General features: G+C 40.1%; 1 protein-coding gene across 1 annotated transcript in view; it reads right to left on the reverse strand.

Moving 5' to 3' along the window:
* col27a1a (collagen, type XXVII, alpha 1a) overlaps nt 1–1,583 on the reverse strand; it is a 67,261-nt gene extending 65,678 nt beyond the window's left edge. Inside the window, exon 1 of the mRNA XM_069169355.1 lies at nt 1,201–1,583. Within this exon, the coding sequence (XP_069025456.1) occupies nt 1,201–1,253 (53 nt within the window). The 5' untranslated portion in view covers nt 1,254–1,583. The remainder of the gene's footprint in view (nt 1–1,200) is intronic.
* Between the last annotated feature and the right edge of the window lie 26,042 nt (nt 1,584–27,625).

The following is a 27,625-nucleotide window of genomic DNA, read 5'->3' on the forward strand; positions in this document are numbered from 1 at the left end:
GACTGGCTGCGCAACATCCAGGTAGGTGTGATTCATAGTTTGGCCAACTTGTTATAATAAAAAAAAGAGCGCACGGTGGTCAAATCTCCGGACTTTCCAACTCCCCAGATGAGTCTATCCCGACTATCTCGCCAGCGATCCATTAACTCCACCAGATGTTCACTGCGTGATAAAGCCAAAATATCAGACTACGGTGCGAATGACGCATGCGTGTATAAATGAATGGATACATAAATGAATGACTTTTCAACGTGAACTGAGCAACATCAGGCTGCTTCGTACGGACTTAACAAAAAGTCAAGACCTAATAGTTCGGTCAACACAAGATTCCGGTTGGTTTTTCATTCTCTGTAAAGATCGATGCTGTAAACACTTGAATAAAACATCTACATTTTATATCAGAGTGATAAATCTAATATCAGTTTGCAGGTGTTTGGTTAAATAAACCTGGGTCATCATTTGTGTTAGTTATAGTAACCTTTTCTTTAAAGAAGGGGCCTCTCACCTTCTTTAGAAGAAAACTTCCTTTTGACTGCTCTGCGTAAATGCGCCTTCGGAGGATGCGTAAACGGAAAAACATGGAAAGCATCCCAACAAAAACGCTCCAGTGAATGCTGATGAATTCCCTCATGAAACTTTATAGGTCTGAATTATTGCCTGATTTGCTTGCTTTTTCAGATGAGTCACTTTAGTAAACACTTTATGGCAAAGTTCCGGCAGGCAACCCCACAAAAAAAAACTTTCAGACACTAAAATGAAAGTATTTCTTTGAGCGTCACAGTTTGTCTTGTGCAAAAGTTGCCGGATTTGTGGGAATATTAATTGCACTCCACCAATTGCTTTCAAATGAACAAGTTGGTTGTACATAGTCTTTTTAGTCCAGTTTACTGAAAAGAAAAAAATAGAAATGAGGGAAACAAACTTGTAGACAATTGGATTCATTTTTGGAAAAGTTAATGTACGGCATACAAATGACACCCATGGTCCAAACAGACCCCATTCAGAGCCTCAGCAGTCCCCATGTGGACATCATTCCTGCACTGCGAGCTGGACCACAGCCAGCCAGCACAGCACAGGTACGCACATGGAGCCATCCAGGTCCCTAAATTGTAACTCCGTCCCAGCTAGTGATTATCCGCCCAACATTCTCTAATCAGAGCGTTGAAGCCAGTCAGAAAGTATAAAATAAATGTTACTTACTTTGTGTCTAGATGAGAGGTTCTGCAATCTCTCCTTCGGGTGCCTAAATTCATTTGTATTCATTTGTCCTGGCAGTCAAAAACCTGATCCGTTAATCACAGCGTGACTGCTTTACAAGGGGGGCAGAAGACACCGGTCGCCGTTTTACACATTTGACAAGCTTGAGATGAAGTTCCAGAGGAAAAAACTCATGTTGAATTGCCTGTCAAGCCCGACATAAATTCCTCCTGGCAGGCTGCTTTGACAGAGAGTTTTCCTGTGCGATTTTCTGTCGATATTCCCTTGTGTTTCATTCATTTATGCCGATCCAGATTGAGGGACGCGCAGCCGGAGAGAAAGCTGGGTTCTTTAGAGAGGGGTTACGGAGTCAGGAGCGCTGGACGCATCCCTTTCCTTTTTAAATAGGCTTTCTGTGGGTAAAGCGATGGCAAACTCACCGCACAGCCAGGTGTCAAGTTACAAACCCAGCGGTTGCATCGAGCAACTACACGCCTTCTCCAGGGGGTGGCTACATGGATCTTACCCCGAGCCCCACTCACCGGTTAACCATATGAATGAACCACGGTGACACGGTGGGCAGCAGCATTTCACAGACAGAGAGGGGACGCCTGCAGTTTCTCCAGAGACTCTCCTTTATTATTCCACCATACTGCTCCTCAATATATGCAATAATTTGGGTGTTTGTAAGTTATCAAACCACTTTTTGCAAGAGAGATGGTGTGTGAGAACTTAACGGAAAGCTCTATGACTTCACTGTGAACTTGGCAAGGGTGTCTCATCTCCCCCTGGAGTAAAAATGAAAGAGAATATGAGGGAAGGTTTGAGAAAGATGATGAGTCACTCATTGCATGACACACACAAATTTTCAAGCTTTTGAAATTAGTAAGTATATATAAAGATCTGTCTCTTATTTGGTCACACACGCAGACACCTGCATGGCCATTAGTTTTGCCCATGGTGTTGGCGAAGTGTTAATGGAGACATACAGAAGTAGAAGCACCTAGATCAGCTGCCATTACCTTAATAGGGGTCATGGCCTGCTGCAGGATGAGGCTGACCAAAGACCCCCGTACACCCAGCAGAGCCGGTAATTACCACTGCTTGAGATGTTCATTCACAGTTTTCATAAGTTTCTTCAGTGGAAAGTGTTACCAGAGAAAATTGTTCACATTTCTATGGATTATCCAGAGCAATGAGGACACCAATTCTGCAGAGATGTTGCTAATGAGCTTTTACCTCCATTGTAAAGGCATTAAAGCAAAAACAAAAGGGAAATCTCAGAACCTGGATAAATGCAACCACAGTTATGTGCATAGCTAAGGGACACGAGAAATGTTCTTGTTTTATGTATTTTGGGTGGATTTCAAAGAAGCGCACTCCTTGTTGGACCTCATCCCATCATAATGTTTTAATAAGGACGAATAACCTTTAATAAGTCTTGTTTCGGTTGTATTAAAAATCTATTTAAATGGAATATTTGGATAATAACTGAGATTGGAGGACTCTTATCACCGAAACACCAACTCAAACTCTAAATCTGAATGAATGTAGCCAAACAGTCCATGAAGTGGTCCGACAGCAAACTGCCTGTTCAGATGAATGCTGCACACAGCAACATCAGTGCATAAACAGCTACAGGTGAGGAGGCTACAGAGTCAGGATGTTAGGGACCTGGGTCCATTAGAGCTCAGGCTTTGAGCTGACTGACCAGAGGCCTCTAGCACTGAAAGGTCAACCTGAATGACACTCTGTTCGGGTGGGGCAGACTGCGTGTGTCAGCCGCAGTGATCTCCCCTTATTTCAGCCTCAGGCTGTTGGTCAGCCGGCCCCAGGGGTGGGTGCTAATGGACGCAAGTCATTAACATCCTCTTTATAGTCCCCTTCACACACTCCGTGCCTTGTGTTTCAGTGCTGGGTGCCACCCGACCCTCCCATGCACTTCCAATGAGCCACAGCGACTCTGCCCCCTTTCTTCCAAATTACAAACTCTGTGCTTGCTAGTGCGCTCGCTGCCACCCCTTAAAGCTGCTTAATTATGGTCATTGGCACCAAGTCTGAAAGCTCCCTTTATCCCCCCCCACGCTCCAGAAATAGGTCCTGCTCAAGCACACAGGCAGCCCAGATCAAACGCTCCCCATAGGGAAGGGGTCATTACTGGTGCGCAGGGCGGACACAGCCCAATGGGTGCCGGGCCACGCCTTGAGCCCAAATTGCAGCTTGGGCCTAGTGAGGACACAAGACGCTTCTTTGATGCACGGCAAAAGCAACAGCAACACAGCCTGTTTGGATATCAGTGTTTACAGTGAGCTGTGTACTGTACATACCCATAAACAACCAATACAGTGTTTTGCAGACTAAAAGCTAAGAAAATTGAGCGCTGGGCTTGGCTGGGTGTTTCTTATGGTTTATATTTATCTGAATCCTGCTTTACATAAGTAGCAAAATTGTTTCCAGGCAACAAAGCTCTTTAGTAATACAAATGTGTCCAATTTATGATCGGGAACAGAGATTTTATTCAATTTATTATACATTTTGTGTAATTTTGACAGTTTAAAACACATACGGACTTGACGCAAACATAATCAGAGGTATTTTCAGAGCACGCCGGACATAAAATAACATCATGTCACCAAACAAATAAATAGGTTGTAAAGACAGTCACCTCTGTGTAGGTGTGTTTTCAAGGCGGGCAGTGGCAGAGGTTACGGAGGTGGTGGCGTTGAACCAGACAGTGCTGTCTCTCTCAGCTCACTGCACACAAGAAGACTGTTCATAAGGAATGTGTGTGTACGCGAGGGTGTGAATGCCCATGCGCGTGTGTGTCTATGAGGAGCGTCTCTGTGGTTTGTGTTTTTCCCTTCACAGGTGGTTATATCCACTTGTTTGTGTTCCTGGTCTCCTTCCTGCGTGGGGATGGTTTGGGGATGCAGTGGGAGGCGGAAAGTGGTCAAACAATCTCCAGTCTGCTGGGATTTCTGCCAATCTCAGTCCCATTTTAGTGCCTTTGTCTGTCTCTTTGTCTTTCCTGCCATCTACTCACACTAACACATCTATCTTCTTCACTTCTGTCAGCTAAATCCTCTCCCCCTCTCTATGTTTCCTTCGCTCTCCTCGATCTCTGTCTCTCCCTGTCATTCCTTCACCACAAGCATTTCCAGTGTTGGCACACCAGAGTTGACAGCCACCCTGAAAACAGTGCCACAACCATAATGACCATGTTGAGTTCTCATAATAACACCAGAATAACCTGCCGGGAGAGACGAGCTCTTTTTGGGGCCGGCTCTCAGACCGGAGTGTCAACACCACACAGATCTGCACTTGTTGAAGTGTGAAATGTGAACTTAAGTTTCCCCACTATGTGCCATTTTTAGATTGATTTCTGCCGTGTTTGCAATTTTCTCACTCCATTTTGTGTTCAGCATTTATATATTGTTGTGAGGTGCGATAATGATGGGCATTTAACGGAACTCATTGTCTTTCACACTTTCTTCCTTATTTGGGGGAGGGTTCAGAAAAGTGTTATGTATTTTTTTCTTTTTGCTAAAGGCAGGGTAGTCTAAATTTGTTTGGGAGAGTCGGGGAGTCACATAAATTTATCTCCGGAGATAAAATTGATCCCTCGTAGGAGTCTTCCGCTTTTTAAAAGAATGCAGAACTACTGAAAAGTCAAATATGAAATGGAAAATTTTTTATGTGTCACACTTTTAAGTCAGTCTCTTGTTTAAAATAATAAAGAATGGCTGGAATATTTGATCAACAGGATGCATCTTTTTGTGTTGTTATAACTTTGGCCATTGCTAATTTCAATTTAATTATTGTTTATTTTGTATGTGAAAGTAATTTTTTCATCAAAATGATTATGTTTTAATTCATGTTTTAATTGGAGATCTCATGAAAATGAAGTTTTACGAATTGTTAACATGTTCATGATGTTCTTCATACACCAGAAGACATATCATGAGAAATAAATATAACTAAACATTTCCACTGTGGAAATACTGTGTTCCACTGACAGTCTCAAAAACACAGATTCAGACAGTCAGGGTTTCACATGTCACATATCTAAAGAACCAATCCCATAAACTTTCCATGCCAGCTCAAGCTGCAGGCGAGCGGTGGGTGGAGAGGTGGGGACTATTTGTATATTCATAAAAGTAAATCAAAAATGTACTTAATAAAGCCAAAGGTTAAGAGTTACTGTACACTTCAGCCACTTTAAGTCATTACAAGGTTTTTTTTTATTGAGAAAAAACGTCTAAATATGTAATTTTGATGAGTCTTAGATGAGTTTTCAGAGGATTAACCAATGCCAGGAGAGGGACTTTGAGCCTGCTGATTCTTGTGGCCTCTAGGGGGCACTAGAAATGAATTGTGAAGACCTTTGATCACATACCATCACCTTTTAAGTTGAACTGACAAACTTGTTAGCAATCACTTGTCTAATTTGACTTCAGGCAGTAACAACAAAACATTATCATTACCTTAGAGTGTTACTGGTCACCCGAGAAGTCTAATAGTCAGTGTTTTATCTCCGGTTAATACCACCAACTTCTGAGAAAAACATCTGGCCCTTTAGCTGATTAATGCTCCACTATGTTCACCAACTAGCCGAACTATCTGTCTGTGCTTTTGTGCTGAATCGGTAGTGTGCATTGTTTTTAGAGCATGACAGAGATGTGATCGTGTGAAACAGTTAAATTGTGAACTGGACAGGTAAACAACAAGCTGAAAGCAAAGGGGAAGTTTTCACACTACAAAGTGACCCTTTCCACATTGTGACATTGTTTTCACTATTGTCATATTGTCATTTTATGGATTCTTGTCATAAAAATATGATTTGTGCACTTGAATATTGTTACATTCTGAGATAATGTGGTGTGAGTGTTGCAGTTTTTCTCTCAGTCAAAGATCAATCTGGGGAAGACGTTGTGGCCACAGTGAGACAGTAGGGTCCTGGGCAGTACAGCTTTTGCCTCTTTTCAATTCTGACACATTTTCTGCCTGCCAGGGAGAGTATTGACACAGAGCCAACTTGACACCATCAAAAAGGCGCAGCTCACTTAGAAGTTGGTCCACACCTGTGTGAGTAAAAGCAGAAGGTACTGTATATGCACACTGTAAGTGTGTGCACAGGTATGCAGGGTGTTAGATATGTATGCGAGAGAGAAATTGGCAGGATCGGCTGCTGTGAAATTCCACCTTTCAGGCTCCTCCCTCCATAAACAGTCGACCCTGACAGCATGTACAGTAGGAGAAGCCCTTATTCTAAATTCCAGGCAAGTTCTCATTCAATTCATTTTTATAATGAAATCCCACCTCTGTGTAATTCATCTCCTGATTAAATCCAGCTTCAATTTCCGATTCTGTACTCATCATCTGTCAAACAGAGCCATAATTCATTCTTATTCTGGACACAACGCTCTGTATTGAATTTGGATCGGGCCACCAGAGACCAGGGTAGCCTAAGTAGAAACAGCAGGGTCTAGTGAAACCTGCTCTCTCTGGCATAAAATCAGTGTCCAGATTCCAGTGATGCCTTCTGTAAAAGGACTTCATTATGCTCTCAGAATATGGACTAGACAAATATTTGGCTTGGTCATTATGGTGCTGTATCCACTCCCCCATGGATCCAGGTCGTACACCAGGCTCAGTGTTTCTGCATCCCAGAGATGGCTCACCCTAACCCCCCATTGGCCCGTCCCTTTTCTTCTCACTGACACAAGTCCAATGAAAAGTCTGCAAGAAATGCATTGTATTTTCACATTACTGTCATATTAAAAGAAAAGAAAAGAACAGAAAGATACTGCATATTATTAAAGACTTGGAGTAGAATATGTGTTTTATATATATGCTTATAGATAAGCAGAGTTTGACCAGTACTGAAGATAACAGCAGATTTTTGATTTAACCTGAAGCTCCTCTGTCGCCATGGTTCTGACATAATTCAGAAGTGGTCAGGTAGTGTCGCTCCCTCAGACCCCCAGATCCCTCCGAACAGATGGTCTTTCACTTGGATTTTTCAGCTACTGTGCACCACACCTCCTCCTTCTCTCTCTACCCTCACTCCCACCTTCCACACAAACACACTTCCTTCACTTCAGAGGACATTACTTTCACCTCGATTCATTTGATGCAGACTTAGTCTTACATTAAACCTCATCTTTACTCTGAAATTTAATGATTTATATTATGGGAACTTACAAACAAACACTCTCCAAGATTCCTCTAGTGACCAGCTCAAGCCTTCTTTTTTCCTACATGAACTGTTTCCCCTGCGCAAGGAGGGAAGCTGTGTATCTTGTCTCTATAGGTTCCTGTATATTTTAATGGAGTGGGTCGACATTTAGGGAAATACGCTTATTTGCTTTGTTTGCAAGAATTATTGGAGGACTGAGTTGTTAAACCACAACATTTCATTTATACACTTTGGTTTTTATAAGGGTTAACCAAACACAGCGTAACATGTCAATTAGTGAGGTCTACAGGTAGCCTGACTCTGCCCAACTATTGCCTACAGCTTCAGTCTTCGCTGTGCTTTCAGTCTGGAAACCCTGATCACATTAGGTTTGCTCAGCCTCTCTGGGGGGGCGGACTAAAGTGCGATGACCTTCAAGAAGTTCCAACAATAGCAGCGGTGGTAAAGTTTTGAGGCATAATAAATTGTATACAGTATGGTGGTCAATGCCAATTAGTTAAAGGCTGTTCCAGTAGTTTCAAAATAGCACTGTCACCTCACAGAAAGAAGGTTCTTGGTTCAAACCTGCTGGTCGGCTGTGGTCTTTCTGTGTGGAGTTTACATGTTCTTCCAGCATGTGGTTTCTCTGTGTTTCCACAGTCAGCTGTGGTAGACTCCAGCCCCCCCCCTCTGTGACCCTGTACAGGATAAAGTGGGTATAATGATAATACCAAGCTCAGATAGTGGTGCTGATCAGCAGATTTATTTACCATTTGGCAGACCCAGGGTAGTTTACAGTCTTTTAATGATGCTGGCTGTAGCCTTAGAGCGCCAATAGATTCCAGCAGAAGTGTTTGTTGGGTGGTCAAATAATGTCTGAAACCCACTTCCATCACATACTTTCTAATGTGCAAATTCGGGAACCGGTTTTCACCATTTCTAAACATATACACCTACTTCATGGAGCAATGGGGAAGGTCTGTGGAAGTTAGATGGTAAGCAAAATTAACTTCTCGCTATACTGTCCTTATTCGGATAATTCTAACATTTTTTTGTGCATACAAGTAAATGCAATAGAGGAACTGACTATCTAAAAGTGAGTGCTCTTTCCCTTCAAATGGTGGATCATCCAAACTTTGATCATTTTTTTTCAGAACAAGTTGAAACACTTCGTCCTTCAACATTGTCAGACAATATATTTAGCATTTAGCCTTTATTAAAACAGGACAGGTATAAGAATGGTCTCAATCTTCTCATCATTAAGAAAACAAAAAAAAGTTTCTCAACATGTTCAACTATTAATTCAAATGTCAGTTATCAGCAGAGTTTTTGGTAAACATGAGTGAACGTTCACATTAAGATTTAGCACAAGGATTGAAGATTTGGCTAATGGTGCTTGTGTGTGCACCAGATTGGCATAGGCATTGCTTGTGTGTGTTTTTGTGCAACTGCGTTGTGCACAAAAGCTTTGTGTGTGTGTGTGTGTGTGTGTATCTACTGTTAACTGTCCTGTAAAGCAAAACTGTTCCAGGCCAGTGGCTGTGCCTGGGAATCACTTTCAGATGGTTCTGATAGCGGGATATTATCCGACTCACCGTGGCTGCAGTGACTGCAGGAAATTGGAGAATTTTCCTATAGACACGAGTAATGGGGCCATATGACCCTGTGTCCTGTCCACACCAGTGAGATAACTTCCTCTTCCAGACCATGACACAAGCCATCACCATTAGCATGGCCAAACTGAATGCTCCTTCTTATTACAGAGACCCTAACTTGGAGCTCAGTGTCCTTACACAGCAAAATATGGCTTTTACTGTACTTCTCTTCGCCTGCAGCACTTGGCTTTCCATTAATGACATCTCTAGTATATCTCAAGATTTGCAGATAAGAAGACGATATTTTTCTTTCAAATCTACTACTGAGAGAAATAAATTGGGTTTCTTGCAGCAAAACAAGCCCTTAGGTAAATCTTCCTCATTGACTCCCATTAAATGCATTTACTTCTAAATCTATCAGCTTAGCCTCAATTTTTCAAAACTTCTTTAGGGAAAATGAGATATTGAATAGATTTAAGATCCTTCACTCCAAATTAAATGATTCCAGGTGTGTGAAAGCTCCTACTTTGGGCAGATGGACTTGTGCTCAGCATTGTCACGTCCATCAGAGTACGCAGATCAAGGCTCACGCAGGACCGTGCTGCCAATATTTACTCCTTTGCCCCTTCTTTCCTGTTCTTTCATTCCCTCTACTGGTTATCCTTTACTATTTCTGTGACCCTACCTCTACCTCCTGCCTCTCATATGCCACAGGAGGAAGCCAAGTTTTTTGGAGGGGAGAGGGGAAAAAGCTTATCCTTTCTTTAAGTCCACCAAAACTCTCTCTGCAAAAGCCCTCAGGGCTATACAATAAACATTTCATTTCCTCTGGCAAGCAATAGGAAGGCTTATATGATGTAAAAGAGCAGAAATAGCCACTGAAAAATGCTTGTCATTCTGTGTTTCTCTGGCTCGCTTCATTCCTGTAGTTTAAGGCCTGAATCTCTGTATGAGGGGTTTAGTTATCTTATTGCAGAAGGATATAACTGCCTTATGTTAAACAGAGCAAATAAAGATGGGCATGTTTTATTCAAATAATGTGCACAAAAGAATCACACAAGGAATATTATATTTAAGGTTAGTTCTTGATAAGTAAAATTTCTTCTCGACAAAGTCTTATGTTTGATGACTGCACAGTGTTGGTTTCATCAGATCTATTCAGCTGATTTGTCACTTTTCCAATACGGTCATAAAAGTTTAGCTAAATGATGACCCTCTTGACCAAATAGTTTGATATGATATTTCAAACCGTTTTGACATCTTTAAAAAAAAATGTTGCTGCTAAAAACTCTAAAACACATTTTACAAATCCTTAAACTATTATTAAATATTATTACAGAGTTTGGTTGATAGATGGGATTTTTCTTGGATACTGAACGTTTTTGAATGTGGGCTTCTGTACCGAGCCAAGCCAAGCCACACATCCCATAATGGTGGGATTAAAAGGCTGCATAGATTTTTCAATCTCTGCTTTTCAAAGAGGCATTTTGATGAAAAACCTTGCCCTCTGCTTTTTTTTTTCTTTTTTTTTCTCATTTGTCTTCCATCATCTTGACACCAGGATCCTCCCTCCTTGTAGTTAGAAAAATAGTAAGGAAGCCACCCCATCCCATAAACAAGCCTCTAGTTGAACTTAACCATCTTAAATTGTAACTGTGCGGCATATATTTAAAAACAACAAAACGATTAAAAAAAAAAGAGAGAGATGTTTTCCATCACAATCAAAGCTCCATGAACAACTGGTATTTGGTCAAATGCCAGAAGAGTATGGGAAAAACTAAAATGAACCTTGTCGGCCACAAGTTGTGTCAGTGAGTTTTGCTCACATGCAGTTTTACAATACGCTGTTACCGTTTATGTGCTTATTTGTTCATCTGTGCCTGCTTATTCGGAGCTCTGTGTAAATGTGGTAGTTTAAGGAATGACACATTTGAGGACCACATGTCTTCTCAGGTCAGCATCATTCAGTCAACAGGTTAATATCCCATTATTAAAGCAGATATTTGCAGGAGGTCATCAACACTTTGCCTCATCTCCAGCTAGACTAGCCCAGGGACCCTTCACACCAGACGTCCTATTATTCTAACAGACTGTTACACCCAGCACACATTACCATTTCCTCCCCAGCCAAAATAAATACTAGTAATGATAATACTTTGGTTTCCTGTGTGTACCTGCTGTGTATTTAGGCATGAAAAAAAGGACATCTTCCATGCTGCTGCTAAACAATCACACAGTATGGCTGGAGGATGAAGAGAATAAAATGTTCCCATCAGACTGTATGCTTTTTTTTTTCTGGACAAATAAGCACCCATTGCTGCTCTCACCCCTTAAATTTTTAGAGTTTTTAATCTGAGAGCATAACCTTGCCCTTCTTCATGGTCTGATTGTTGAATTATGTTGTCTCCATGTCACTAGTTTTTTTGAATTATGTAGTCTCTTGTTTACATCTTCCTTTTTAGCCACGTAAGCAGAAGGGATCTTGGGATGGTTTTTCCACCACTTTGGTACTAAATCACACTGAATATCTCAACAACTGTTGGATAGATAGAACTTTATACAAACACTCATGCTGATTTTGATGATCACCTGACTTTTCATGTAGCTCTAGTTGTGGATTGCTGTGAAATTTTAATAGAAGACCCTGAAGAATGAATCTTAATGGCATGTAGGTCATCTGTGCAAGCAGCTTAACGACCCATATTTACATTTTAGCATGAATGGGCATTTTAAGGAAAAATACTATTCAATATTCACTGGGAAGTATTTGACTTTTACTCAAAGACCCCCAGGTTTGCACTACACCTAATTTTTATCTATTTTGTTGGTAGTAACAGTATTTTTGCCCTTTTGCTCCTCCATGTCAGTTTGCAAACAGCTTTTAGGTGCATTACTGCCATCTTCTGTTGATAGTAGCGCGTTACAACTAAGCACATGCAAAAAAGAAAGTTAAAATTTTTTAAGACAGGCCGATAGTTGTGTAAACTCTTAAAATTGTTCTGATTTCATTTTCTCCCCAGAGACCGCTGTTTGTGCTCTTTGTTATATTTTATTCTCATAACTGTGGTTACTTTTCTTCCAGCTTTACCAACAGATTGGTACTTCTGGATGGGAGTAAAATTTATCGACAACAAAGAAATGGATTTCCAATTAAATTTGGCTCCGATAATAAAGCAGTCTGAATGTTTTCTTTTCTTGTTTTAAAACCCTCAATCTTCTGTCCTAAAACCCTTTTGTCTTTAGTGCTTCTGCTATAAAATAAGACACATATTTTCACATCGGCGCAAGAATGCATGTCGCAGTGAGAGCATATAAACAATAATGATACAGGAGAATCAGACCCTCAGGATGTAGACACTCTGACAATTGAGGGAGAATTGCTGGGTGTGGAGCCTCAGCCCAGCATGATGTGCCCACAAAGACATCCATGAGAAGAACTTATGGATTGCAGGAACACAAACATGTTTAGTTAAAAAAAAAAGCATCATGACTGCACTATCTAGTAGAGCATCTTTTTGCTACTTTTTTGTCATTCCCAAATCATCATTTCTAAATATGTGACCATCCTATGCCTAATGATCAAAAAGGAGTTATCTGAGGTTGAGAGACTCTTGTTCCAGCTGAAACCATTATGATGTGAACAACACAAAGACTATTTGTAATTTCTGCAGTCATAAAATAAGATCAGCATCATTTTTCTTCCTGTAAAACACTCTGGAAAGGTTTTATGACTCAGTAAGTGTTGCACTCTGGAAATGGTCATTTTTAAAACGTAGCATTAAAACAGACGCAAGCTGGAGGTGAGTAGGACATCATCAGAAAATTTTGGAAATAATTACAACACAGCATGAATAACAGCCTTTCTTGGACACAAAAAAATAATCTTGTTCCATAACATCACTGCAACTGTAAGGGCTTTCATTGCCTCACATTGTCTTTATTGTGACTTTCTGCTGGTTTCCACTCTCTCATCCAGTGATTAACACGAGAAGAATTATTCCGATCCCCATTACGGGTGAGGTTCATTTTTTATGTATAGTGATGATGTGCCTTTCAGTATGTGCAATGGGATGCATTGCAACATGCTTCTGATCTCGCCATTTATTTATTAGTTGTTTTGTTTTTTTATTGTCTTGCTGTTGGTCCTTTAATGGGTACTGCAGGGTCTCACAAACCTTTCTGAGATGTGGCCCCATTTTTAGATCCCAGAAACCTCATAAACTCAGCAATTCAAAAGGTTTTCCCGGCACGTTTAGCATGACACACTTTTCGACTTCATTTTCAGGAGGACTTTAGGCACTCTTGACCTCAGGCATACTGCAGTAACACAAAACTCTGGGGAAAATGCCACATTTCAGATTGATAGAACTGTAACACATGCTTTTGTCAGACAGAGTTGCATAAATTGTGATCACATAAAGGTCAAGAGTAAGCGAGACATAAATCAATTATGATAATGCCAGATATATTCCTCAAGTCACAGGATTTTTTTCAAACTTTCAGTTGAACAGATAAGGCCAACTACTCATCCTCTTCCCTAAAATAACTCCTCCGGGTTTTGTGTCTAATTCTTCCAAATGACTGATTTTAGCTTTCTTTTAAGAGAAAGATTATGGGAGGATTGCAGTTAAATTTGACAGACTTCCAAGGTATCCAGATGATGACTTCCACTAACTCTAGTGATCCTTTGATTTTTCTTTGAGCATGACAGGTCTAAGTTTTTTATACTTCTGTATAGGCATTTATGGTTATCAAATAAGGTGTTCTTTTGATTTTCACAACCACTGCCAGGTGCATATTTGTAGTTTAAACTCAACAACTATTGGCTGAATTGTCATAAAGTTTGGCATAGACATTTATGCCCTTTTGATCCTTTTAGCACTATTTTCAACTCAAAATTTCAGTTTGCCCATCAGCCTCAACTGTACTTTACAAAAATGCAAACAAAATGGTAAACATTGTAAACATTGCACCTGTTAAACATCAGATTAGCACCGGCATTGTGAGCATGCTGACATTAGCATTTAGTTGAACGCACCACTGTGCCGATAGCATTGCTGTAGACCTGTTGCTAAACTCAGACCTCCTGTTGTTAGCCTGTTTTAAAACTGGCTATATGCATCATTTAAAAAAAAAAAAAAGTGTCTTGTAACTTCTCCACACCATGTAGTATAATATAATTTATTTAGTGCCAGAGGACCTCTAAATCCTGCATTTACTGTACTTCTTTATTAGCTGCAAAGCCATAAATTCTGTTTATGTCTCTAACTTGTATTAACATTTTTAAACCTTTTAATCTCTCTCTTGGAAAAATATGAGCAAACAAACATTTTAAGCAGCATTCTGAGATCTGCAGCACTTTCCTTATCGACCTCTCTAAAGACAGTAACTGATGAAAGGAAAAATGTTTCCTGTTAGTTCTCCAGTTTTTGACACAAATTTTCACTGTTTGTCTGGAAGAATGTTTAATATCCTAAACTCAGGAAATCTTGTCTGACCTCTGGGATATTTCAAGACATGACATCAGCGCCCGCTGTTATTCCCTATGTGGTGATAACGCACGATCTACAGTTAAAGAGCGAATTGGTCTTTATGAGAAAACAATGTCCTCAATAATGACAGACGTTGTGATTCTCCTCCAAACAAACAATCTCTCAGAACTTTGCTTTGTGCTGAACTGGACTCCCACTGTACACGGAGCCGTGTTAATCTGCGGCTCAGGCACACGTGACTAACTATAGCTGGACTGACTTATACTTACATTGAATACAGTCTCTATGTGCCTCTGTTATTTCTATGGGAGGGAGGGAGCCAAGGAAAGAGACAAGCCATTCCAGAGCCATTTCCAGTAGCAGTCAGCGAATGCTGGTCCTCTCAGAGCGTAGGAGGCTGTGAAACTCTTAGAGCTCCTTGCGTGTTGAAGTAAACACTCTCTTTTGGTCCGGGGCCCCTCCAAGGGTCAATACACTGTTACATCACAAAAGCTGGATTCATGGGTAGTTGCTTGAAGGTCTAGAGGAGCAGAAGAAGGGCACAGTGCAGGCTCTCTTGTGCTCTTCATCACTTTTATATCTTATCTAGCTATATTCTTGCATTGTTATTTTTGTCCCTCTAACGCTCATTCATTGAATCTCCTTTTCTTTCATTTTCTACTGCTCCCTTCTTTCATTCATACTGATTGAGTCTGTGATATTTCACTCCTCCTTTCCTGTCTTTGCATTTTTAGCACAGCACAACACACACCCTTTCAGTGTTTCTTTATGTCTTCCACTTTTCCCGGATCCAGGTAAATGAAGGCTCTCAGAGGGACTTTGGTGACTGTGGCCACGCCACAACGTAAAAATGCTCAAGCTCTTACGCAGAAGTGGAAGTGTAGGAGGAATAACATGTGTCTTTTGTTGACCAACAAACCAGCAGCATCACCGCTGCGGTTCTCTTTATAAACCTACTTTGGGACATGCTTGAATATTCTCTGAAGCGTTACTCAGGAAATTATAAAAAAAAAAAAAAAAAAAAAAAAAAAACTGGAATATCAGTGAGAAGTAAACACTTGTTTTCTCAAATAAATTTTGCAAATGTGCTCTTTTTTGATATGCCTATAAACAGATCAAAATCTTCAATCTGCAAATATGCTTGAGAGAGATGGGCCTATAGAAGAACAATGCTACCTCTGGTGGTTGTATGTGCACAATGCATGCTGCAGAATGAGTCAGTCCATTCATTGAAGGCTTAGATGTTAGAAAAAGATCTGGATTTGGAACTTTGGGCAGAATATGCAAAGTTGAATATTATAAAGTAAATCTTGGACAGAAAATCCTCATCAGGTTGAACAGGATGCATTTGACCTTAAAATAAAAGAGGAAAAAAATGGGCAATATTTCCACAACAAGAACCAACTAAACAAGTACAATCCCATAATCCCCCGTTACATGGAGACAGCTTGTTACTGAAAGTCTAATAGTCAAGAGACAGAGAGAAAATTAGAAGCTAGCTACAGCCTACTATATTTTTCTTTGAGCATATACAATAATTAACTTTATATATACGTTCCCAAACCCAATCTTTAGCCATCCTCAGCTGTGTATTTTTAGTGCCAGGAACCAGGCTGAGGCCGCTGTCATTTCCCAACAAGGATTCAGTCTTACGCAGCCTTGTCTCATATGAAGCCTCCTGGCTTATACCGCCACACTTGTCCCAGTAAACCAAACCTTAATGACAGGCTTGTCTAAAGCTGGAGTCTGTAAAAATGCTTCTGGGCACTTCTATTTGTCTATGTCTATTTCCTATATCTTCTATGCTGCGTTTATGTGCGCTTTTCTTTTTTATTTCTGTTTTTTGCTTCCGGTTATGGGAGAAAATTTGATTTCAGCCATTAAAAAAAAAAACCTGGCAGCAGGAAATTTGCGCTGTTTCTGGTTTCAGCACCTGAAATAGAAGATAAGTGTGCAGTTTATACATTTTGATTTTACTCCTTCCTTCTCTCAGAGGCAGGCAGGATGCAAGCCCAAGTGAAATCCCAGTGGGTCCCTGTTTTTTTTCCTCTTTTTTTTCAGGACCTATTTTGAATGGGGCCTTTCTACAAAACTCATTAATATCATAGTACAGTCACACCTATATTCACTGGCTGAACTTCCTGCAGAAATCCAAACAGGTCAGAAAGAGACAGATGGACTTTTGAGAATTCCCCATGTTTGCCTCCTGCTAGAACAGCAGGTCTGTGTAGAGCCAGGGTCCGGCTTTATGAAGGGCACTCACTAAGGCATCACTGTGACTCGTTTCACTGAAAACATCCATCAAAAGGCTTCATTTAACTGGAGATGAAAGGTGAGCCTTTTAACTCCTTCCTCGACCTTAAGCCCGGCCTGTTGACTCTCTCATCTGTTTACGTTCCGATGCACAAACATCGAAAGCACCTTCTGTATGTGAGGCTCCTTCCTTCGCATGATTCGTGATAGTCCTCGCAATTTCAACATGATGAAAAAAACATGGCCGCCTAACTGGGTCCAATGCTGGCTCTGCTCGGCTCAGGGCTCTCCTCACTGAGAACATACATGTGCTCATATGTAGCGATCAGGAGCATCACTCCTGATCCATTGGACAGACAGATTTGTAGACAGTGAATATTTCTGTATGTGATTCTGCGTGTTCAGTTTTTATGTCAGACTCTCTCTTATATGGTGACACAAAATATATATGAGTTAATATTTTGTAGTTTCACAACTGATTTTGAAATGTTTTTGTTTGTCATTAAAGAGCCTAACACAAAATCTACAAGTCGGAGTCAATAAATGTATATATGTACTGTCACGTCATTACACTCTCGTTGATCCTGATCTGAATTTTGCTTGTGTAGTGTTTTATACAGTAGTTACTTCATGCCACAAAAGTTATGACAAATCTGTGACCTCTGACCTCTGACCCAAAAAGTAAGAGGCAACATCATGTTCAACCCCTCTCCCGTCCAACACACCCTGCACATACGCCACCCTGACTTATAAATACAGCAATCATCTGTCAGAAGGGAAAATGATACAGATGGAGGATAAAATATTCAAGTGGAAACACTACAGAAAAAGTAAAACTACCACCTCTAAGTTCACAGAGTTTATTTCTGGGCCATTCATTTATATCTCCTGTCACTCTGCGCCGCCTCACTCTGCTGCGCCCTCACTAGGAGTGGCTCCGAACCACCGCTTTTGTCGTCAGCGAAGGTGGAGGTTTGAGGGGGACTTAAGTCATCGCCGCTGCTTTTAATTTCAGCCGATAAAAGACATGCTGCGGGTTGAGCTAGTGAAACATGAGCCATTACCGGGCCGCCACGTACAAGTTATGTAACTAATGTTTTATGAATTCTGGTTCAAAACGGTGCGTTTAATTGCATTTTTTTATTATTTGTGATGCGTTAAAGCTGAAATTGGTTAAGTTGGTCTTTCTTGTGTTTAAATTAGCATCATAATACAGCTGCCAGAGTAACATGTTCCTTCAGACTCCAAAAATAAATATTTACGAAAAGATGGAGCTCTGCCACTATTCTATTAACACAACAAAGTGTCAGATTTATGACTGTATCACTGCCTTTTTAACATTTGCATTCTCATTTGTAATCCTTTGCCAAGTTGTATCTTTGTTTGTGACTGAAGTCATCGCAATAGCCACTGCTTTGCACGCTTGTCACAGGCACCATGTATTTCCAGATTATACGTTGAGGGCAGCTTTTTAACGCTTAGGTTGTGTACCACATAACAGCAACTGTTTCCTGTTCTTCTTTATTTGTACGTTTCGCCACCGTTGCTGGGAAATAACGGCATTAAATACCAAAGACGTTTTACAGTTGTTTGGGGGAGGAGGGGGGGGGTTGCTGTAAAATGTTGTTGTTTACAGTTTTGGAAAAACGAGATCACTGGCTAAGATGATGACACGTGAAATGAAATAAAACAAGTACATGCAAGATCCAACATATTCATGAAATATAGAGCTTCATACTTAAAAAGGGTGGCGCTTCTGCTGCCATTAATAGACTACATTCAGGATACCACAGGGCTGGAAGGAATGTGTGTGTGTGGGTGCATCTGGAGCGTTCACACTGTATGTACAACATAAATTGCAAACATGCATCAAAGAATGTGTATACAGAAAACACAACACTGCTCACAAACAGTCAGTCAGCACGGAACTGGGAGAACGTTATACACCTTTGTAATCAAATATTTCTAAAGCTGCAGAGATTTCTACTAAATATCCACCTGAGAAAAATACAGAGGGCAACCGGAAATGCATTTATAGTAACCAGTAATCATAACTCCGAGATAACTATTGAGAAGCATAATTATACTCGCATCACTTGTAGATGCAAGACTCTCAAAAACAACAGTCGAAAAAGATTCATACAATTGCACATAAACTCTAATTTATACATTTATATATACATTTATATGCTAAAATATCCCAGCTGTATCTTTAATGCAAAAATTGTCTGCTAATCACTATACTGTATCGTAAACTACACCACTTTAATGACTTTTTGCAGTTTTTGCTTCCCTCCCTTCTTTCTGATTATCTGATCTTAGTTTAGTGTGTTAGCATGCATGTTTGCATTTTGTTTTGGCAATTTGCAAAAGACCACTGAACACAAACTAGCTGACGGTGATGGGCATGTTGGTAATTATATGCAAGTATTTGATATTAACCCAAGATATTGAACAAATTAACATTTTAAAAAGTGAAGGAATCATGAAAGATATTAAAATCTTTATTTCCGGTAAAGCAGCTCATGCCATGATGACCCTGATGACATCATCAGGGTCAGTGATTTCCTCACAGGTAAACTGATCTTCATGTGTAAAATCTTTGAAGTGTCCCTTTAAGAAATGAACTGTTCTGCCAGCAGTGGCCAGACTGTTGGACGACGAGTGCCAGATGAGATGAGTGAAGACCCTTTGACCAGACAACACAGACGCACACCCAGCATTCTTTACATAGCAGCTGACTGGCAAAGAGCGGACCGGGCTACATCAAACCCTGAAACAGAACTCCCAAACTTTTCAGACCCTGGACTACATACATGTATGTACCACTTCCCACTGCAGATACCAACAATATTTTCCTAAAATAAAATTCATTGGTTTAACAATGCAATAGCCACAGAAAGGCACACAAAAAAAAACAATTACATGAAGTTACTGTTTTGTTTTGGACCTTTGAGCCATTTCAAAAGTCACTTGTTCCCCTCGCCATTATCAACCTGAGAAATGCAAATGTTACGGCGTAAAGCTAACATGAAGAGAGACAAATTTGAATTCTAAGTTTTAAATCATTAATAATGAATTGATGCATGTGTTTTAACATGTTTGTAATTAAATGACAATTTCGTGTACCGTCGATGATCCAACTATCACGGTTTGGTAATCGCTGCTCTAAAGCCGCAGGACTCTGTTCATCCTGCCAGTATCACACTAAAGGCTGCGAACTGGTAGTTTCGCTTGTGTCATCGCATGTCTGGGTGTGTGGATGCAGACAAAAGACTGTGAGACAAAAAACAGTGAAAGTGAGAAAGCATCTCTCCGAATCAAAAGAAGAATAAAACAAAAGCAAAATAAGAGGGTTAGCAAGATGCAATAATTCCAAAACCATTTCACTGGCATCTGATCCAACAGACAGAATAATTTGGTGCCAGAATAGAACTTGCATAACTGAGCACACCAAGTCAGAGCTATCATTACAGAATAGTTGCTCTTCTTTCTAAGAGGCAACAGACTGTGTCCATTTTAGCACAGACATGCTTTTTTATTTCTCAAGCTTCTACCATCCACTGCAAGTTCCTTCAATAAAAAAATGAATCTTAAAGGAATCTCAGTAAAAGAAAATGACAAACACAAGATAAACTTCAAGCTTCAAGCAAGGAGACCAATAAAAAGTATTATAGGATCTGTTATGATATAATGTACAGATAAAAGACGGCCGTGAAACCCGCTGAACGAGCAGTAGCTACAAATCTCAGTGCTGTGAAACCTCCGCCTGCGACCCTCGCAGCGGTAAAGCAGCTTAATGCAGAGCGTCTCACGTATGACTGGTTGAAAGTCCTCCTGGAAACAAAACCCTATTCAGGCCAGATTAAGATCACATTCTGAGGGAGGACAATGGGACCACTGATCTGGGGCCAGTAGAAATAGAGAAGATTGCTTTGCTGACTTAAGAATGAGATACGCATCTGACCTGACGACTTCAGAAAACAACTAAAGACAGTATTACACTCATTCAAGGTAAATCTTCAATCCACAGTGATTTAATAAGAATGAAGGGAGTCTCATGGTACCACCTGACTGTGAAACATTTTGTGATTATACAGTTGGAGAATATGTAAGATGAATATTCATGAGTTCATGATGACATCAGTCCCATGCAACCTTTGAGGTCAACTTTTATTGGGCATTCAAGAGAAAGGGATACAGCTCAAGTGACCCCTGTCACGATACTCTGCACTACTAACTCTTCATCTATTAAAAGGAATATTCTGATATTAAACTCATTTAACTCAGGTGAGTTAACATGTTTTGTCTTGTTGTTTAAGGAACAAAAAAATTAAGTGTAACAACATTAACTTGAGAATTTTCCAGACTATTTCCAGCGTATCCGTTTCAGACTTGAGACATCCGACTGAGACTTTCTGTGTGCATGTTTGATTCTCCACCAGAAAGTAAAAACATGTATTTCACAAAATGTCAAACTGTTGATTTTCCAGCCTCATTTCTTTTTACATCCCGCCACCGCTGCCTTCAGGATCTACACCCAAATCTAGATGCTGAAAGAAACAACATCGTGCTGACTGGCAAGCGATATAAGGTGGGGTGAGACTCTTTGGGCATCACTAACAATGACTTTTAACTTGTTGAGGCAGCAGCAACTGCAGAGACATAAAAACAATAAAGAAAAAACTAATAGAAAGACAGAATATGCATTTATCTACTTCAGTCAAAATGATAAATCTGTGGCCTCAACCATAACCACAAGTGTTAGGTTTGATATAGAAATCCTACATGTAGGCTTCAGGACAGCTTTCTTTGAGACGCTGACACCCCGTCAGTTCCTGCGAGCCTCTGAGGAGGAAGCTGTAATGAGATGTGTCGGTTTTATTGGGAAACCCAGCTTTTATAAAATGACTATTATTACAAGTCAAGCCTCCCAGTAAAACACTTGTACACGTTTTCTCTCTCCCTCTCTCTCTCACCCTCCTCCGTCCAGCTCCACTGTGGTGATCACAAAGAAGCGCCTTCACATATTTCAGCACATTAGAATGGGAAGGAGGTTAAGAAATATTACATTCACCATATCTGAATAAAATAGTCTTCCATACTCTAATATTTGAAGAACTGGAAACCCCTGAGATTAAATGTCTCTATTTTGCATTTATAAGCAGTATATAAATAATTGATACAAGTCTATAACAAACTACAGTGTAGTTGTCCTCCTCCTAATATATCAGTGATAAAAAAAAACAACCTGTAATTATTGTGTCTTTGATATTTATAAGTTTGAAAGCTGTCTATGAATGGTCAATACAGATATTAATAAATATTTTAAAACACTAAGTATCTGTTCATGTGTGCAGTCATATTTTGTCACTGAATATTAAAACAGCCATATTATAATGTCTTATAAATTACTTATTAGTTATTTATACATTACTTACATATTGTTTACAATAGAATTTATATTTGTTGACAAGTACATTAATAAACACATGTCCTTAAATCAGTTTGCAACCCTGAGAGGGTGTTTTATGGTGTGGTGTGAACTTAGTAAAGGCAAATATTTATCATTATTTTATGTTTGTGTTAGTGTAATTTATGCTAATGGTTTGGCTTTTTCAAAGGGTTGCAAGGGTATAAAGTTTTACTGTAAATACGCTATACGCTTTAAAAATGACTGCAAGAAGAGCACCTGCTGCCATGGTAGCTAATAATGGATATTTGAATAAACAATAAACTACAAATAAGATAAAAGGCATCTATGTGATTATACATAGAGTTACAGTGTTTGATGTTTGATGAAAGAAACTCTCTTGAATTTAAAGGACAGAAATACAGAACCAAAGTGTAACGGTAAAGGGTTGAAGGAGAACAGTGCAGCATTGGAGTGTTAGCAGATGTCTTCATCATCTGGCAGCGAGCGTCTGAGACCGAGTGGAGGGGAAGATATTGCGTTGCCAAGCCAGAGCCCATCAACGAAATACAGTACAAGCCTCTAATAACATGTGATCTGATATGCTCCATTACAGGCTGAGCCTCCACCCAGCACTGATCCTGACAGCAGTGACTGAGGATCCCTTTGATAAATCAGTCAGTGCATCAGTACACTGACAGGCCCGGCCCATTACAGCCAGTGGTACCAGTGGCAATTACCAGAAGATTTATTATTTTTCAATTGACAGCCCACAAATGCTCAAACCCTGGCATGACTATGGGGAAAGGAGCAATCACACGCGAATCTCCTCGAAGCGTAAGAGAAAAAGAAGGCGATGGCAGGACAGTAGCAAATGCTGAGAAACATGTTTTCTTTCTACAATTAAAAACAGGTTCCACTTTACAAGTTTTTTTAAATTACAATTTTAGTATATTTTAGCCATGTCAAAATATGGCTCTATTGATGGTAATGGTCTGTTGTTTGGTTGGTTGGTAAACCACTCTGATTTAGATACTCCAACGACTTAAAGAAACTCGGCCAGACGTCCTTCTCCCCAGCAATGTTTCCCAGCTCCACCTGCGGGATCCCGTGATGTTCCCAGGCCAGATGAGATAGATAATCTCTCCAGCATGTTCTGGCTCTACCCAGGGGTCTCCGACCAGTTGGACATGCTGGGAGTTGGCCATATTTTTTCTTCAGCTGTATCTTGTCATGTCTTAACGTTGCATAAGAGTACAGATTAAATGGCTCCTGCACACCCAGAGATTGTAAATGATCTTGTAAAATGGACGCTTTACTTAATCAACGTTATTGAACTTTCTTTTCTATTCTTAATAAAGATGTTCAACACTGTGAGAAGGCTTCAAGCTTTACTCATGTTCATCTCTAGAGCTACTACAAGGAGAAATTAAGTGAAATCCTTCATGTTTAATGCACTTAATGTTGTCCAGATGGAGTAGTTTTGAGAGGAAAAAATAGTCGGGCGAAAGCTATAGAATGCATAATTAAAACACAAGAAGTCAAAAGCGGCTGCACAGAAAGGCCTAAACTCCTGGCTTGGCAAAGTTACCAAAACCTTAAAAGGAAAGATTATGGAGTTTACAAAAAGGGAAAGGAGAAGAAACCGCAGATGTCGTCAAAAAAAGAGGGTTTATCCTTGAGGTTACCGCTTCTACGTAAATGAACGTGGGCTGGAGGGCCACATGAATAGAGCCTCAGCTCTGAACCTAAAACGCACAAGAATCTAGAAGAATCTGACACCCGTGTATAAAAACGCACACTGGATGTCCTTATGAATGACACATGTGCGCATGCAAAATTAACAGACAATCGTGTCTTTCATCAGCTGTGAGATCAACTCTCACTGACCATCCCCTCAAATCAAATCAGCGGCCCCGGCTACGGAACCCCAGACTTCTTCCGTCAGTCTAAACACACCAAATAAAACAGTCTTCTCTCGTTTGATGTAGTTCCTCTCTGCAGAGACGCATCTCTCTGAGGGGAGGCATTCATTAGAGCACACCACCCACATGCAGTTTACCGACCCCTCAACCTCACATTAACAATCTCTGCAGGCTGTGTTACAAGTGTTACGAGTGTGTGTGTGTGTGTGTGTGTGTGTGTGTGTGTGTGTGTGTGTGTGTGTGTGTGTGTGTGTGTGTGTGTGTGTGTGTGGTTTGCGGGGGGGTCTAATGGCTTTCCCGCTCTGCTGACCCTGTTTCCTCGTTCTCTTGGAAAACCCTCCCAAACCTCAGAGTTTTGGAGCCAGTAGTTTATGTTGATGACTTAGTGTAAAGAATAACTGCACTCACGAATGCTTTTGGCAACTTCTTTAAATTCCACGGTGGCAAGAAAACACACGCTTTGATAATTTGGTCTTAAGTAAAACTATATTTTTTGTGAGTGGACGTAAGGCGATGAGTTAGATGCCGCTCTGAACCTCATCTCAAAGTGTAACGATGGGACTTTTTATAGAACATAAATTATATTTCTTAGATTTCCAAGCAATAAAAATGATGTACCAAAAACCAACAGTACATTTGTTTTGGCTACTGAATCCTACTTTTCCCTAAGATGGTTGAGTATGAGCAGCTGAGAGATGCCGTCATATACATGTCCCCAAGCAACAAAGTGGGAACGAGGCTTTTGACGTAAAAGCAAAAGTGCCAGTGACTCCATTGCAATGGGTGACATGTAAAGAAGAAAACGACAACAAACATGTCAGGGATGAAAAAGGAAAAGCCACAGCAAGCTGGACTGCTGAGGTTCATAAGTAAGAAGAAAAGCGTGATCTCATTGGGGCAACAGGTCAAAAAATAAAATGACAAACGGCCAACCAAGACAAGAATAACTAGATGATTCCAACACTAATACAATGGCACGAAGCAGAGCAACAGCTGGGTTTTTGTATTAAAAAAAGCAGTAACGTATAACACAGCTTCTACTATTCATTGTTTAATATATTATTCCTTGTAATTGTGAATAAATATGTCCTTTAGTTATGCTATTTTTTCCCCATGCATTTTTATACAACTGTTGCATGTTGTTTTAATATTTTCTTAATGTTGATATTTTAGTTGTCTATTATTCTTCTCACTGTAACTGCAGTGTGTATTGGGATCATGTTTTTTAGTGATTTGCACTGCAAATAAAATCGGATTGCTTGATTGGTTAAATACTGTGTTGAAGTGACCGCTTGGTATGAAATTATATATTTCTGTCATGATTGTTAGTATAAAAATTAGTAATTGTGATTTTACAGGGGTCATGTCCTGGATTATTACTTTACTGTCGATTTTTTCATTTGTCTCTTAGCAAGAAAATGACTCATTATATAACTTTTCTTTAAGTGCTGAGATGCTTCCTCAATCGTTTTAGTTTTCTACAAGAGCCTGAAAAACATAAGAATACAGACGTTCTGGTCTCCCTAACAGCATAAATTCAATTAGGACCTCTTTCTATTTTGATGCATCACAGGAAATAAAGGCACAAGTGGGAACCATAACATGTCAACAGTCTAAAACTAAAGCATCATGAGGCCCGTAGTCAAAGAACAGACGGACAGAAAAGCCCAGGATCATGTGGTGCTTCGGTCATGGAAGGAAAGTGATGATGCTAATTAATCCTGATTAATCCTGGAGAGCGATCTGGGTTCACAGTGATGGTATGCCAGATAAATTGTTGCTATGACTGGCCATCGGTCAGAGTGATTGCAGACATGCTGAGATGTTGTTCTTTGAATACCTCGGCTCGGTAAGGAGACAGACAGCCGGGGAAAGCCGTGCAGACACAATGGACCGCGGCCAAGCTGGATACTGGAGTGTTGCAGTGTGAACCACTGGCGGGAAAACAGAAGAGAGGAAAGTTGTAGAACACCCAAACATTTTGTTTGGTCAGCTCGTGGTGCTGGGACAGAGGCCAAACCTTCCCTTTGTGGAATTTAGAGAAGGACACAGCAGTTTGAACAACATTTAAAGGACATAAAATTACAGTGAAACCTAAAATGGATGAGAGGCATACTGTAGTAGTGGCTGTTGTGTTTGTGTTTACACCATTCAGTTAGACTAAACCACTTTTTTTTCTGATCTAGAAAATCAGCTGGCACACAAACAAAACTTAAAATAAAATACTTGATACTTAAAATACCTATGGTGATTGCAGAGGTATCCCACGAAGATCAAACATTTCAACATGAAGATCACGAGATCCTCAAAGGATAAACAAAAACTACATGCGTGACTCGGTTGCACTGTTGCTGTTATGCCTCATATTGGCCACTAGATGTCCTCCTTGGTGCATTCAGTGAGCTGCATCTTGTCATAGACTAAATGTGAATAATGGCATTTCTTGAAAATCCATCAATTTGATTTGAGCAACGCTGTAATTTATTCAAGCCATTATCTACAACACTACTACTGAATAAAATTTTCTCTGAAATCAAGAAATACAGCCGATGAATTAATAAACGAAATGCAACAATATCTTCAAACAGATATGTTATTGACAAATGTATCAGACCTCGGGTCAAATATCTTCTGTACCTCCTACTCCTTTTACAATAGACTTTTTTTTTTTTAAATCAATTATTGTTTAGTTATCAAGGGTGAAGTTTAACCAAAAAGGTCCATGATGTCAGAATTCATATTGTGCCACAGCTGTTTGTCCTTCACCATTTGTTCACCCACACAGGTTTCTTTCAATTATTTTTGCCTGATTAGACCTCCTCTCAGGAGTGTGTGGGCAAGCACAGACTGTGCTTCGTTTCCAGCTCCCTGACTCACCTACTTGTTATTTTGCATGTGAACCAAGGACGAGACAACATCTTTAGGGCTGATTTACCCACGCAGTTTGAACTGTGAAAGCAGGAGGAGCACAGGGATTGCTAATAACATGGATTCATTAGATTCAACTGTAAATCGTGACCACATGAGGTTGGCATCAGAGCCAGACAATGAACCTCATGCAAACACCTTATGCACACGTCATATAATCATTTAAATCGTCTTAGCAGAGGTACAATGCTGAACATCAGACACACTGAGCAGAAGAAGCAGAGAGACGAAGGAAATTGCACAAAAAGTCTAAAATTTGTAAGAAATTCTGCAAAACAAAGTGCTTGAGTTGAGTTTTAAGAGTATTACTGGAGGAAAATTGCCGCTGTTTGAATTAGTACATGTAAACGACCTCGCGTGTTGTCTAAATCGGCCGCGTTGCATTTACCGGAAATGACGAACGCAACATTTGAACGCATCACACGCCAAAACACCTGTCGGCTTTTTTTTTTACTTAGTTATTTTTGTTTCACGTGTACAACAAACATACTGGTAGCTTCTAGCCTACAACGGTATTGTGGTGCTCAATGAAAAATAAATACTTTTGAGTGGACGTGTACAACTTACATTGGCTGTGTTTGAATCAACAGCTGCAGGTACCTGGCTGGCAGCTGTTTGAAAGTCGTTATATTGAAACTGATGTA

This window comes from Embiotoca jacksoni, unplaced genomic scaffold (assembly GCF_022577435.1).
Source record: "Embiotoca jacksoni isolate LCO1_2020_lvr unplaced genomic scaffold, fEmbJac1.0.p SCAF_10, whole genome shotgun sequence".
In the NCBI taxonomy this organism is placed as follows: domain Eukaryota; kingdom Metazoa; phylum Chordata; class Actinopteri; family Embiotocidae; genus Embiotoca; species Embiotoca jacksoni.